The 13,789-nt window shown below is 41.4% G+C and overlaps 1 protein-coding gene across 3 annotated transcripts in view; it reads left to right on the top strand.

Moving 5' to 3' along the window:
* TTN (titin) overlaps positions 1-13,018 on the top strand; it is a 270,195-nt gene extending 257,177 nt beyond the window's left edge. For all 3 annotated transcript variants that reach the window (XM_070508508.1, XM_070508506.1, XM_070508505.1), the window contains 10 exons: positions 18-317; positions 956-1,531; positions 1,632-1,937; positions 2,313-2,906; positions 3,035-8,778; positions 8,904-9,060; positions 9,791-10,482; positions 10,584-10,737; positions 11,262-11,564; positions 11,694-13,018. In XM_070508508.1, the coding sequence (XP_070364609.1) occupies positions 18-317; positions 956-1,531; positions 1,632-1,937; positions 2,313-2,906; positions 3,035-8,778; positions 8,904-9,060; positions 9,791-10,482; positions 10,584-10,737; positions 11,262-11,564; positions 11,694-11,992 (9,125 nt within the window). In that variant the 3' untranslated portion in view covers positions 11,993-13,018. The remainder of the gene's footprint in view (positions 1-17; positions 318-955; positions 1,532-1,631; positions 1,938-2,312; positions 2,907-3,034; positions 8,779-8,903; positions 9,061-9,790; positions 10,483-10,583; positions 10,738-11,261; positions 11,565-11,693) is intronic.
* Positions 13,019-13,789: the final 771 nt, after the last annotated feature.

Here is a 13,789-nt window from a genome sequence, read left to right as displayed (position 1 = left end):
GTTCTAAAACATTTCAGATAAGCCAAGCCAACCTGGAGAACTTGAGATTCTTTCAATATCCAAAGATAGCGTCACTCTACAGTGGGAGAAACCTGAATGTGACGGTGGCAAAGAAATCCTTGGATACTGGGTTGAATATAGACAGTCTGGAGACAGTGCCTGGAAGAAGAGCAATAAGGACCGCATCAAGGATAGGCAATTCACGATAGGGGGTTTGCTGGAAGCTACTGAATATGAATTCAGGGTTTTTGCTGAGAATGAGACTGGACTTAGCAGACCTCGAAGAACCGCTATGTCTGTAAAGACTAAACTAACTTGTAAGTAGCCATTAGTTCTCTGCTTATGATTTACAAACTAAGCAACATGTTAAGGCTAATTCTTCCTGTATACTAAGTAGATCTCCAGAAAGCTTTATTGGAGAGCAAGTGTTTGGAAAGAAATCACTCCCTGTGGCAATGCACACTCAGGGAATAATTGATACTATATTCTACAGGAAGTCATTCTAAGCACATAACCTCAGCAGATGTTAGGTGCAGTGAACTGAACATCTTCCTAGAGCAATTTCTCCCTTGAATGTAATGGGGTTTTTTTAACACTTCCTAACAAGACTTAGGTCAACAAATGTATCCCACTTCAATGAACCTAAATAAGGGCAAAGATACAACAGATTTATAGAGAGAGCTCATATTTCCCCAAAACCCCATACATTGTTAGTGCCTCCCAATCAGAAAAAAGCCATTCTCATAATAATGTGATGATATGCTCGCTGAATCTCTATTTTCTATATGACCCCCAATCACTGCGAAGAGTTTTTAAGAATTAGACTCATATGTAAATTATGGTATCTAATAAAGTTTTAGTCAACAGGATAAATTCATTCCTGATATACAAAGACAGAGGATTAAAGATGCAGTAGAAATAATAATGCATTAATATAATCTTTCATATATTTCAGCTGGAGAGGCCCCGGGAGTACGCAAAGAATTGAAGGATGTTACCACCAAATTGGGTGAAGCTGCTCAACTCTCATGCCAGATTGTTGGGAGGCCTCTACCTGACATTAAATGGTACCGATTCGGTAAGGAGCTCATACAAAGCCGGAAGTACAAAATGTCTTCAGATGGACGCACACATACGCTGACAGTAATGACAGAGGAACAAGAAGACGAAGGTGTCTATACCTGCATGGCTACCAATGAGGTTGGAGAAGTAGAAACCAGTAGTAAGCTTCTTTTGCAAGCAACACCACAGTTCCATCCTGGTTACCCACTGAAAGAGAAATACTACGGTGCTGTGGGTTCAACACTTCGACTTCATGTTATGTACATTGGTCGTCCAGTACCTGCCATCACTTGGTTCCATGGCCAGAAACTTTTGCAAAACTCAGAAAACATTACTATTGAAAACACGGAGCACTATACTCATCTCGTCATGAAGAATGTCCAACGTAAAACTCATGCTGGGAAATACAAAGTTCAGCTCAGCAATATTTTCGGAACAGTCGATGCCATCCTTGATGTGGAAATACAAGGTATTTTATTTTCATTTTCAGTGGTTTTTATTTTTAAAGAATAAAAAGATCTTGGGAAATACACTGTGAAAACCACTATAATTGTATTTTCCCCCAACAGATAAACCAGACAAACCTACAGGACCAATTGTGATTGAAGCTCTATTGAAGAACTCTGTGGTGATCAGCTGGAAACCACCTGCAGATGATGGAGGCTCCTGGATCACCAATTATGTAGTGGAGAAATGTGAGGCCAAGGAAGGGGCTGAATGGCAATTGGTGTCTTCAGCCATCTCAGTGACAACTTGCAGAATTGTGAACCTCACAGAAAATGCTGGCTATTACTTCCGGGTTTCAGCTCAGAACACCTTCGGCATCAGCGACCCTCTGGAGGTCCCCTCGGTTGTGATCATTAAGAGTCCATTTGGTGAGTACAATCTCTTGTACAATGTCTACAATCTTCATATGGCAAAATTTCATCTTTACATAAAACTCTGTTTAACAGAAATAAATTTTGAAAGGAAATAGCAAAGATTCAGATAAAGTATAAGCGCCTTTTATCTCACTTAAATTGAATTTTTGCATATCTAAAAGGGCAAATATATACCCTATCCCCTTCTTCTTTAAAAAGAAACTTTGTGTTTTGATGTTTTTTAGCATAAAGTAACCAATTTCATTTTTATGGAATAGTTATTCTTAATAGAACTGTGGGTTCCTAACATTTTATTTCTACAAAATAAGCTTTTAATAAAGCTGCTTGTTTTACCTCATAACGCAAATCTTTTTTGTTTCTTTTAAACAGAAAAGCCAAGTGCTCCCGGCAAACCAATGATTACTGCTGTCACAAAAGATTCTTGTGTTGTGGCTTGGAAGCCACCTGCCAGTGATGGAGGTGCAAAGATTAGAAATTACTACCTTGAGAAGCGTGAGAAGAAGCAGAATAAATGGATTGCTGTGACAACAGATGAAATTCGAGAAACCGTCTTTTCAGTGCAAAACCTTATTGAAGGTCTTGAATATGAGTTCCGTGTGAAATGTGAAAACCTAGGTGGGGAAAGCGAATGGAGTGAAATATCAGAACCTGTCACTCCCAGATCTGATGTCCCAATTCAGGCACCACACTTTAAAGAGGAACTCAGAAATCTACATGTCAGATATCAGAGCAATGCTACTTTGGTCTGCAAAGTTACTGGTCACCCGAAACCTATTGTGAAATGGTACAGACAAGGCAAAGAAATCATTGCAGATGGATTAAAGTACAGGATTCAGGAGTTTAAGGGTGGCTACCACCAGCTCATCATTGCAGCTGTCACGGATGATGATGCCACAGTTTACCAAGTCAGAGCTACCAACCAAGGGGGATCTGTGTCGGGCACTGCCTCCTTGGAAGTGGAAGGTAAAAACAAATTAGTAAACATCAAGTTGGTGCTAGATGACATGTTATTAATTGAGGGGGGAGGTGTTGCACTTAAATACTGTTAGGTATTGCTAAATGTTATTCTTTCTTCTTTTATTCTGATACAGTTCCAGCTAAGATACATTTGCCTAAAACTCTTGAAGGCATGGGAGCAGTTCACGCTCTCCGAGGTGAGGTGGTCAGCATCAAGATCCCTTTCAGTGGCAAACCAGATCCTGTGATCACCTGGCAGAAAGGACAAGATCTCATTGACAATAATGGCCACTACCAAGTTATTGTCACAAGATCTTTCACATCACTTGTTTTCCCCAATGGAGTGGAGAGAAAAGATGCTGGTTTCTATGTGGTCTGTGCTAAAAACAGATTTGGAATTGATCAGAAGACAGTTGAACTGGATGTGGCTGATGTTCCTGACCCACCCAGAGGAGTCAAAGTTAGTGACGTCTCACGAGATTCTGTCAACTTAACATGGACTGAGCCAGCTTCTGATGGCGGCAGCAAAATCACCAACTACATTGTTGAAAAGTGTGCAACTACTGCAGAAAGATGGATCCGTGTAGGACAGGCCCGAGAAACCCGTTATACCGTGATCAACTTATTTGGAAAAACAAGTTACCAGTTCCGTGTCATAGCTGAAAATAAATTCGGCCTGAGCAAGCCTTCTGAGCCTTCAGAACCTACTATAACCAAAGAAGATAAGACCAGAGCTATGAACTATGATGAAGAGGTAGATGAAACCAGAGAAGTTTCCATGACTAAAGCATCTCACTCTTCAACCAAGGAGCTCTATGAGAAATATATGATTGCCGAAGATCTCGGGCGTGGTCAGTTTGGAATCGTCCACCGTTGTGTTGAAACTTCCTCAAAGAAGACATATATGGCCAAATTTGTTAAAGTCAAAGGGACTGATCAGGTTTTGGTAAAGAAGGAAATCTCCATCCTAAACATCGCTAGGCACAGAAACATCTTATACCTCCATGAATCATTTGAAAGCATGGAAGAATTAGTCATGATCTTTGAGTTCATATCAGGACTTGACATATTTGAACGCATTAACACAAGTGCTTTTGAACTTAATGAAAGAGAAATTGTAAGTTATGTCCGCCAGGTCTGCGAAGCACTTGAGTTCTTACATAGTCATAATATTGGACACTTTGACATTAGGCCAGACAATATCATTTACCAAACAAGAAGGAGCTCCGTCATTAAAATCATAGAATTTGGTCAAGCCCGTCAGCTGAAGCCAGGGGACAACTTTAGGCTTCTGTTCACTGCCCCTGAATACTATGCCCCTGAAGTCCACCACCATGATCTTGTCAGCACAGCCACAGACATGTGGTCACTTGGAACACTGGTCTATGTGCTGTTGAGTGGTACCAATCCATTCCTGGCTGAAACTAACCAACAGATAATTGAGAACATCATGAATGCTGAATTTACTTTTGATGAAGAAGCATTCAGAGAGATTAGCCTTGAAGCCATGGATTTTGTTGACCGGCTGTTGGTGAAAGAGAGAAAATCTCGCATGACAGCATCTGAGGCACTCCAGCACCCATGGCTGAAGCAGAAGACAGAAAAAGTCAGTACTAAAGTTATCAGAACATTAAAACACCGGCGTTACTATCACACCCTGATCAAGAAAGATCTCAACATGGTTGTATCAGCAGCCCGGATCTCCTGTGGTGGTGCAATTCGATCTCAGAAGGGAGTGAGTGTTGCTAAAGTTAAAGTAGCATCCATTGAAATTGGCCCAGTTTCTGGGCAGATAATGCATGCAGTTGGCGAAGAAGGAGGATATGTCAAATATGTATGCAAAATTGAAAATTATGATCAGTCTACCCAAGTGACCTGGTACTTTGGTGTCAGACAGCTGGAGAACAGTGAGAAATATGAAATCACCTATGAAGATGGCGTGGCCACCATGTACGTCAAACATATTACCAAATTCGATGACGGCACCTACAGATGCAAAGTAGTCAATGACTATGGCGAAGACAGTTCTTATGCAGAGCTATTTGTTAAAGGTGTGAGAGAAGTTTATGACTATTACTGCCGTAGAACTATGAAGAAAATTAAGCGCAGAACTGATACGATGAGACTCCTAGAAAGGCCACCAGAATTTACCCTGCCTCTCTATAACAAGACAGCTTATGTGGGTGAAAATGTCCGGTTTGGAGTAACCATAACCGTCCACCCAGAGCCTCGTGTAACATGGTATAAGTCAGGTCAGAAAATCAAACCAGATGATGATGACAAGAAGTACACCTTTGAATCTGACAAGGGTCTTTACCAATTAACAATCAGCAGTGTAACTCTAGAAGACGATGCTGAGTATACTGTTGTCGCAAGGAACAAATATGGTGAAGACAGCTGTAAAGCAAAGCTGACTGTAACCCCACACCCACCTCCAACAGATACAACCTTAAGACCCATGTTCAAACGGCTACTGGCAAACGCAGAATGCCAAGAAGGCCAAAGCGTCTGCTTCGAGATCAGAGTGTCTGGCATCCCTGCACCAACGCTAAAATGGGAGAAAGACGGTCAGCCGCTGTCCCTTGGGCCCAACATTGAAATTATCCACGAAGGCTTGGACTATTATGCTTTGCACATCAGGGATACTTTGCCTGAAGACACAGGTTATTATAGGGTCACAGCCACAAACACAGCAGGATCTACCAGCTGCCAGGCTCACCTACAAGTGGAACGCCTGAGGTACGTCAAACATGAATACAAGAGCAAGGAGGAGCGCGAACGACACGTACAAAGGCAAATTGACAAGACACTAAGAATGGCTGAAATTCTTTCTGGAACTGAAAGTGTGCCACTGACACAGGTAGCCCAAGAGGCTCTGAGAGAAGCTGCCATCCTTTACAAACCAGCTATAAGCACCAAGACTGTAAAAGGGGAATTCCGACTTGAGACGGAAGAAAAGAAGGAGGAGAGAAAACTCCGTATGCCTTATGAGGTACCAGAGCCACGCAAGTACAAGCAGACTACCATAGAAGAAGACCAACACATTAAGCAGTTTGTGCCTATGTCTGACATGAAATGGTACAAAAAGATACGTGATCAATTTGAAATGCCTGGGAAACTTGACAGAGTTGTACAGAAAAGACCCAAGCGCATCCGCCTTTCAAGATGGGAACAGTTCTACGTGATGCCTCTTCCACGCTTTACAGATCAATACAGACCTAGATGGCGTATTCCCAAACTGTCTCAAGATGATCTTGAAATGGTGAGACCAGCACGCCGGCGTACACCTTCTCCTGATTATTACTTTTATTACAGACCGAGAAGACGTTCTCTTGGTGACATCTCAGATGAAGAATTACTCTTGCCCATTGATGACTACTTGGCAATGAAAAGAACAGAAGAAGAGAGGTTGCGTCTTGAGGAAGAGCTTGAATTAGGTTTCTCAGCTTCACCCCCAAGCCGAAGCCCTCCACGTTTTGAGCTATCCAGTCTGCGTTACTCTTCACCACAAGCTCATGTCAGGACGGAGGAAACAAGAAAAGACTTCAGATATTCAACCTATCACATCCCAGTGAAGGCTGAGACTAGTACAAGTTACGCGGAACTGCACGAACGGCATGCCCGGGCCTCCTATAGACAGCCGAAACAACGGCAAAGGATCATGGCTGAGAAGGAGGATGAAGAGTTGCTTCGTCCAGTTACTACCACCCAGCGTCTCTCAGCATACAAAAGCGAGCTTGACCACATATCAAAGGAAGAAAAGTCTAGAAAGAAATCAAGACAACAGAGAGAAGTGACAGAAATAACAGAAATTGAGGAAGAATACGAAATCTCAAAACATGCTCAAAGAGAGACATCCTCATCTGTGTCTAGACTGCTGAGACGACGGCGCTCCCTGTCTCCAACTTACATTGAGTTAATGAGGCCAGTGTCCGAGCTGATCCGGCGACGTCCACAGCCGGCTGAGGAATATGAAGACGAATATGAAGACGACACAGAAAGAAGGTCTCCTACTCCAGAGAGAACTCGCCCACGTTCCCCCAGCCCCGTGTCTAGTGAGAGATCACTCTCAAGATTTGAGAGGTCTGCAAGATTTGATATCTTTTCCAGGTATGAGTCCATGAAAGCTGCTTTAAAGACTCAGAAGACCTCAGAAAGGAAGTATGAAGTTTTGACTCAGCAGCCTTTTACGCTGGACCATGCCCCTCGAATCACATTGAGAATGCGCTCCCACAGGGTACCATGTGGCCAAAATACATGTTTTATCTTAAACGTTCAGTCTAAGCCAACTGCCGAGGTTAAATGGTACCATAATGGTGTAGAACTCCAAGAGAGCAGTAAGATTCGTTACACCAACATGAGTGGGGTACTGACCCTGGAAATTCTGGACTGTCATATTGATGACAGTGGAACATACCGTGCTGTGTGCACCAACTACAAAGGTGAAGCTTCTGACTATGCGACCTTGGACGTAACGGGAGGGGATTACACCACCTATGCTTCCCAGCGCAGAGACGAAGATGTCCCCCGATCTGTTTTCCCTGAGCTGACAAGAATAGAGGCATATGCGGTGTCTTCATTTAAGAAAACATCTGAGATGGAAGCTTCTTCTTCAGTCAGGGAAATGAAATCACAGATGACAGAGACAAGGGAAAGTCTCTCATCATATGAACACCATGCATCTGCAGAAATGAAAAGCGCTGCAATAGAAGAAAAGTCGCTGGAAGAAAAATCCACACACAGAAAGATCAAGACAACTTTGGCAGCAAGAATTCTAACCAAGCCAAGGTCCATAACTGTCTATGAAGGCGAGTCCGCAAGGTTTTCTTGTGATACAGATGGTGAGCCAGTACCAACTGTGACCTGGCTGCGTGGAGGACAAGTGATCAGTACTTCCGCCCGCCACCAAGTGACCACCACAAAGTACAAATCGACCTTTGAGATCTCTTCAGTCCAGGCTTCCGACGAGGGCAACTACAGCGTGGTGGTGGAGAACAGTGATGGGAAGCAAGCAGCACAGTTTACCCTGACTATTCAAAAGGCCCGGGTGACCGAAAAGGCTGTGACAGCACCACCAAGAGTCAAATCCCCAGAGCCTCGGGTGAAATCTCCAGAAGGAGTTAAGTCTCCAAAACGAGTGAAATCCCCAGAACCAGTGACTTCTCACCCAAAAGCTGTCTCACCAACAGAGACAAAACCCACACCAACAGAGAAACTCCAGCAGCTCCCAGTCTCTGCCCCACCCAGGATAACTCAGTCCCTGAAAGCAGAAGCTTCTAAAGATATTGCAAAGCTGACCTGTGCAGTCGAAAGTAGTATATTATCTGCAAAAGAGGTCACCTGGTATAAAGATGGCAAGAAACTGAGGGAAAATGGACATTTCCAGTTTCATTATTCGGCAGATGGTACCTATGAGCTCAAAATCCATAACCTCACTGAATCCGATTGTGGAGAATACGTTTGTGAGATTTCTGGTGAAGGTGGAAGTTCCAAAACTAACTTCCAGTTTACGGGACAAGCCTTTAAGAGTATCCATGAGCAGGTATCAAGCATAGCAGAAACTAAGAAATCAGCTCAGAAAACTGCTGAGTCAACAGAAACCAAGAAATCAGTTCAGAAAACTGCTGAGTCGACAGAAACCAAGAAAACAGCTCAGAAAACCACTGAGTCGACAGAAACCAAGAAAACAGCTCAGAAAACTGCTGAGTCAACAGAAACCAAGAAAACTGAGCCAAAAGCTCCGGAACCAATTTCCTCAAAACCAGTAATTGTTACTGGGCTACAGGATACAACCGTTTCTTCAGATAGCACTGCTAAATTTGCAGTTAAGGTTACCGGAGAACCCCGGCCAACTGTCATCTGGACAAAAGATGGAAAGGTAACCAGTCTTAAATGTCCCTTAATTGTATCTTCTAAAAAGTAACCTCTTCCCTCATCCCCATCTCCCAAAGAAAGTTTAAAATTAAATCATTTTTTAAAACTCAACTCACTTGCATTCTACAGGCTATTACACAAGGAGGTAAATATAAACTCTCTGAAGACAAAGGAGGATTCCTCCTAGAAATTCATAAGACTGAGACCTCTGACGGCGGGCTTTATACTTGCACAATAACAAATTCAGCCGGCTCTGTGTCCTCTAGCTGCAAATTAACAATAAAAGGTAGGTTGGCTTTGATTCTTACCAACATTTTTCAGAAGACGACATTAACAGAACATTTCTAAACATTCTCCCTTACACACACATACACACACACAAGAAAGTACTAAAATAAAACTGTTTTCCAAATCCTAGAATACCATTTATACACAAATGTAGAAATGCACATATGTGAAGTTAGCATATACTTTTATATTATCTTTAAAAACACACATCAAATAGTGCCTAATCGTATGTGGTGTTATATAAGATTCCACAGAGTCAGCCTCTGCTTCCAGGAATGTTTAGGAATAAAGTCAGGTGAATACACAAAATGGCATGGCTTCCCCAAACCTTCACTTTTGCTAATTTTCCAAGGCAATGCAAAGTTAATGAAACAACCAGATCAGTTTTCCCAGTTAAAATTAGTTTGCTTTCATCTCAGTCTTCTAAAACATGTCAGTGTTTTTTATTAATCAAAATCTCCTAAATCCTTTGACTATTCTTTTCAAGATTTTTTTTCCCATAAGAATCATCTTCAATTTAGTTTAGTTTAAGGAGTCATTATACTGATCACAAAAGTCACGCATGACAATTTTCCAAGATTGGGGCTAAGAAAGAATTAGGTACACCTACACTGCATACAGAAGTCAACATTTTTTCTTTGTATTTTATTCACATGCAGAAGCTACAAAAGAGTAAAGGGTGGGGCCTCTTTCTGGTTAAGTTTGCCTTACAGAAGTTTCTTTTTTAGCTGTAAAAGACACTGAGGCGCAGAAAGTATCCACACAAAAGACCTCTGAAATTACATCCCAGGAGAAGGCAGTAGTCCAGGAAGAAATTTCCCAAAAAGCCCTAATTTCTCAAGAAATCAAGAAGTCAGAGGTGAAATCTCAGGAAAAGTTAGCCATGAAGGAGGAAGCTTCAAAGGTTCTGATTTCTGAAAAAGTCAAGAAATCAGAAGCAGCTTCCCTGGATAAATCCATTGTCCATGAGGAAATCTCTAAAACATCACAGGCATCCGAAGAAATCAGAACTCAGGCCGAGGTGAAGGCATTCTCTACTCAGATGAGCATAAATGATGGTCAGAAAGTGACTTTAAAAGCCAACATTGCTGGAGCCACTGATGTGAAGTGGGTACTGAATGGAGTAGAGCTAACTAACTCCGAGGAGTACAGATACGGTGTCTCAGGCAGCGATCAGACCCTAACCATCAAGCAGGCCGGTCACAAAGATGCAGGAATCCTCACCTGCATCGGCAAAACCAGCCAAGGAATCGTCAAGTGTCAGTATGATCTGACCCTGAGCAAAGAACTCTCAGATGCTCCAGCCTTCATCTCACAGCCCAGATCTCAAAACGTTAACGAAGGACAAAATGTTCTCTTTTCTTGTGAAATCAGTGGCGAGCCATCCCCAGAAATCGAATGGTTTAAAAACAACCTCCCGGTAAGTTTAATTATGAATACAGTATTGAAGAAAATTTAAAATACCATATCTACTCCTGAAGAGCTCAGAGGAATACTTCTCTTTTTCCTCCTTCTTTTTAGATTTCCATTTCTTCAAATATCAGCGTAAGTCGCTCTAGAAATGTATATTCTCTTGAAATCCGAAATGCATCTGAAAGCGACAGTGGGAAGTACACAGTTAAGGCCAAAAATTTCCGTGGCCAGTGCTCAGCTACTGCTTCTCTGACGGTCCTTCGTAAGTATATCTTTGCCATTTTCCTTACTCGCTTAAGGCCTTTATGTGTTCTTTTGTCTTTGTCTTCTGCACACAGCAAACTCTCTGAAGCCTTGTTAAATTCCATGTGTAAGAGGCACAGGCCTCCTGTGTGAATTCATCCTTATGGCCAGAGTTTCTTTATAGCTCAACAGAATGTGGATGAGTTAACTTTCAAGGCAAAGCTACCAACTGCCCTATTACATTTATTTTCAGAGTGCACTATATATATTATTTTCTATATGCCTAATCATTTTTCTCCTAGTGATTCTAGCGCCTGCATGTAATGTAATGATAGAAATATCAGGATTTGTTTCTTGGAGACATTGAGCTGGCTCTTGACAAATGTATGTATATATGTATTTGCTTATGCTTCCACAGCAAATTGTTCGGGTTACACTTCTGTATGTGTGTGTTTAAGTTTTCCATTTCTGTGAGTCAGTGTCACATGTCACCAATTAACCAGATGTCATTGGTGTTCACTGTGTATCTGCTATGCTCCACAGCTCTAGTTGAAGAACCTTCCAGAGAGGTAGTATTGAGGACAAGTGGTGACACGAGCTTGCACGGAAGCTTCTCGTCTCAGTCAATGCAAATGTCGGCCTCTAAGCAGGAGGCCTCCTTCAGCAGTTTCAGCAGCAGCAGTGCTAGCAGCATGACTGAAATGAAATTTGCAAGCATGTCTGCCCAAAGCATGTCCTCCATGCAGGAGTCCTTTGTAGAAATGAGTTCCAGCAGTTTTATGGGAAAAGCTAGCATGACGCAACTGGAAAGCTCAACTAGTAGAATGCTTAAAGCAGGCATAAGAGGTGAGCAATAAAATTTCTGGTAGAGGTAGACAAGCCTAGTGGTATAGTCTTTAGTACATACAATTCAGTAGAAAGCAAATCATTATTTATTCAGTGATCCTAAAACGTTTTTGTTGTTGTTTCATAAAGGAGTTCCACCTAAAATTGAAGCTCTTCCCTCTGACATCAGCATTGATGAGGGCAAAGTTTTAACAGTAGCCTGTGCTTTTACGGGTGAGCCTACTCCGGAAATAACGTGGTCCTGTCGTGGAAGAAAAATTAAAAATCAAGAACAACAAGGGAGATTCCTTATTGAAAACACAGATGACCTGACAACTCTGATCATCATGGACGTACAGAAACAAGATGGTGGAATTTATACCCTGAGCTTAGGGAATGAATTCGGATCTGACTCTGCCACTGTGAATATAAATATTCGATCCATTTAAGAGGGCCTGTGCTCTCATACTCAGACTCATTCTTAACCTTTCACAAACGATCCACATGGACTAATCTTTCTGATCTGTAAATATTTAAAAAGAAGTAGTTTTGTATCAACCTAAATGAGTCAAAGTTCAAAAGTATGCATTTCAATCTTTTCATAATTGACCTAAGAATATTATACATTTTCTAGTGACATGTACATACTGTATATAGCCGGATTAACGGTTATAAAGTTTTGTACCATTTATTTTATGACATTTTACACTGTAACTTTTGAAACTAACTGTTGGTAGGAGAAAGTTACTTATGGAACGAATACCCTGCTCAACACTTAATCAATCTTTGTGCCTCAACATAATGTTGATGTCTAAGTATGCCTCAATGGGTCGAGAAATTCCCCATTGAAGATGTCCTATCCACCTAAAAGAAGATGCTGTGCACATCACCTGACATGTGCACCAATACCTATCGAATCAGAAATGTAAGGCATTGGTGATGTTTGCATTTACCCTCCTGTAAGCAACACTTTAACGTCTTACATTTTCTCTGATGATGTCACACTCAAAATTATCATGACTTAAATATTACCAGAGCAAAGTGCAACGGCCAGCACTTTGTTCGCTCATTTTACACTGTCTCTGACCATAGAGAGTGCCTGGATAGCTTGGAAAAGTAACATCGCCTGGCCATCCCCTCATTTAACCAAGCTATTCAAGTATTCCTATGCAGGAGCAGTGCCACCTCTTGGAGGTCCCAGGGTGCAGCCAACGCCTTCGTGTGGTAGCTCGAAATTTAAATTACACCTCAGAAACCGGGGCAACTAAGCAATGAGCCGCAGCAAAAAATCAACAAGAATAAGAACCAAATAAAGCTGTCGTTAACTTTAAAAAAACAACATCATGACTAACTGCCCAAAAGGTCAATCTGATGTAGTTCTTTTCATGCAGGTATAAATTCAATTGTTAGTTATAATTGTTGGACCTCCTTGAGATAGTAACAACAAAATAAAGCAAGCTATCTGCACCTCAAAATGTGTGGGTGGTGGTTTTCTGTGGACGTCTGGGGTGGGGAGGCATGCGCCTTCACGGATCACAGAAATGATCACAGATCAGAGAAAGCAACTCCAGTACAAAATAGCCCATACTAAGTTCTTTAAAGCAAATATTTAAACTATTGCGTTGAATGTATTCAACAGTTTTTTAAAAAGCATAGATAGGGTTCTCGTGGATAAATTTATCCCCGAAAGTTAAGAAAAATCCCTCAAATTAACAGATTAAATCTTCTACACTTATCAAGAAAAATATTTTTTTTGGAGCTGATTCAACTAAATCCATCAAAGATATTGAACATCTACAATTCACAATATTTTGTGCTGGACACCACGTGGAACAAGACAAAGATGAGCAAGATGATATAGACCCTGTCCCTGAAGGACTGTAGGGAAGAGAAATATGACAACAGAATCCATGTTGACCACTGTAGCTCCAAATTGAGGCAGAACAAATAAAGGTCCTCAGCACTAAAGAACTTGTTTTAAATGGTATAGTCCTACATGCTTTTTTAAACAACTGATCTATACTTGATAATAAAATATCTAGTGCCAGAAAAATCTGTATTTATCCACTTCAGTTAGATAATCATAATTATAAACCTATAAAGTTGATTATTTGCCTAAATTATCATCTCCTAAATGTAAGTACAAGTTACAAATGTAAGTACAATTACCTCCTAAACCTAAGTACCAGTAGCCAAAGCTGAAGCACATGACTGTCGATTTTTATTCTCCAAAAGAATATCTTGGG

This window comes from Equus asinus, chromosome 4 (genome assembly GCF_041296235.1).
Source record: "Equus asinus isolate D_3611 breed Donkey chromosome 4, EquAss-T2T_v2, whole genome shotgun sequence".
NCBI classification, from domain to species: Eukaryota; Metazoa; Chordata; class Mammalia; order Perissodactyla; family Equidae; genus Equus; species Equus asinus.
This window is presented reverse-complemented; position numbering and strand designations above follow the sequence as displayed.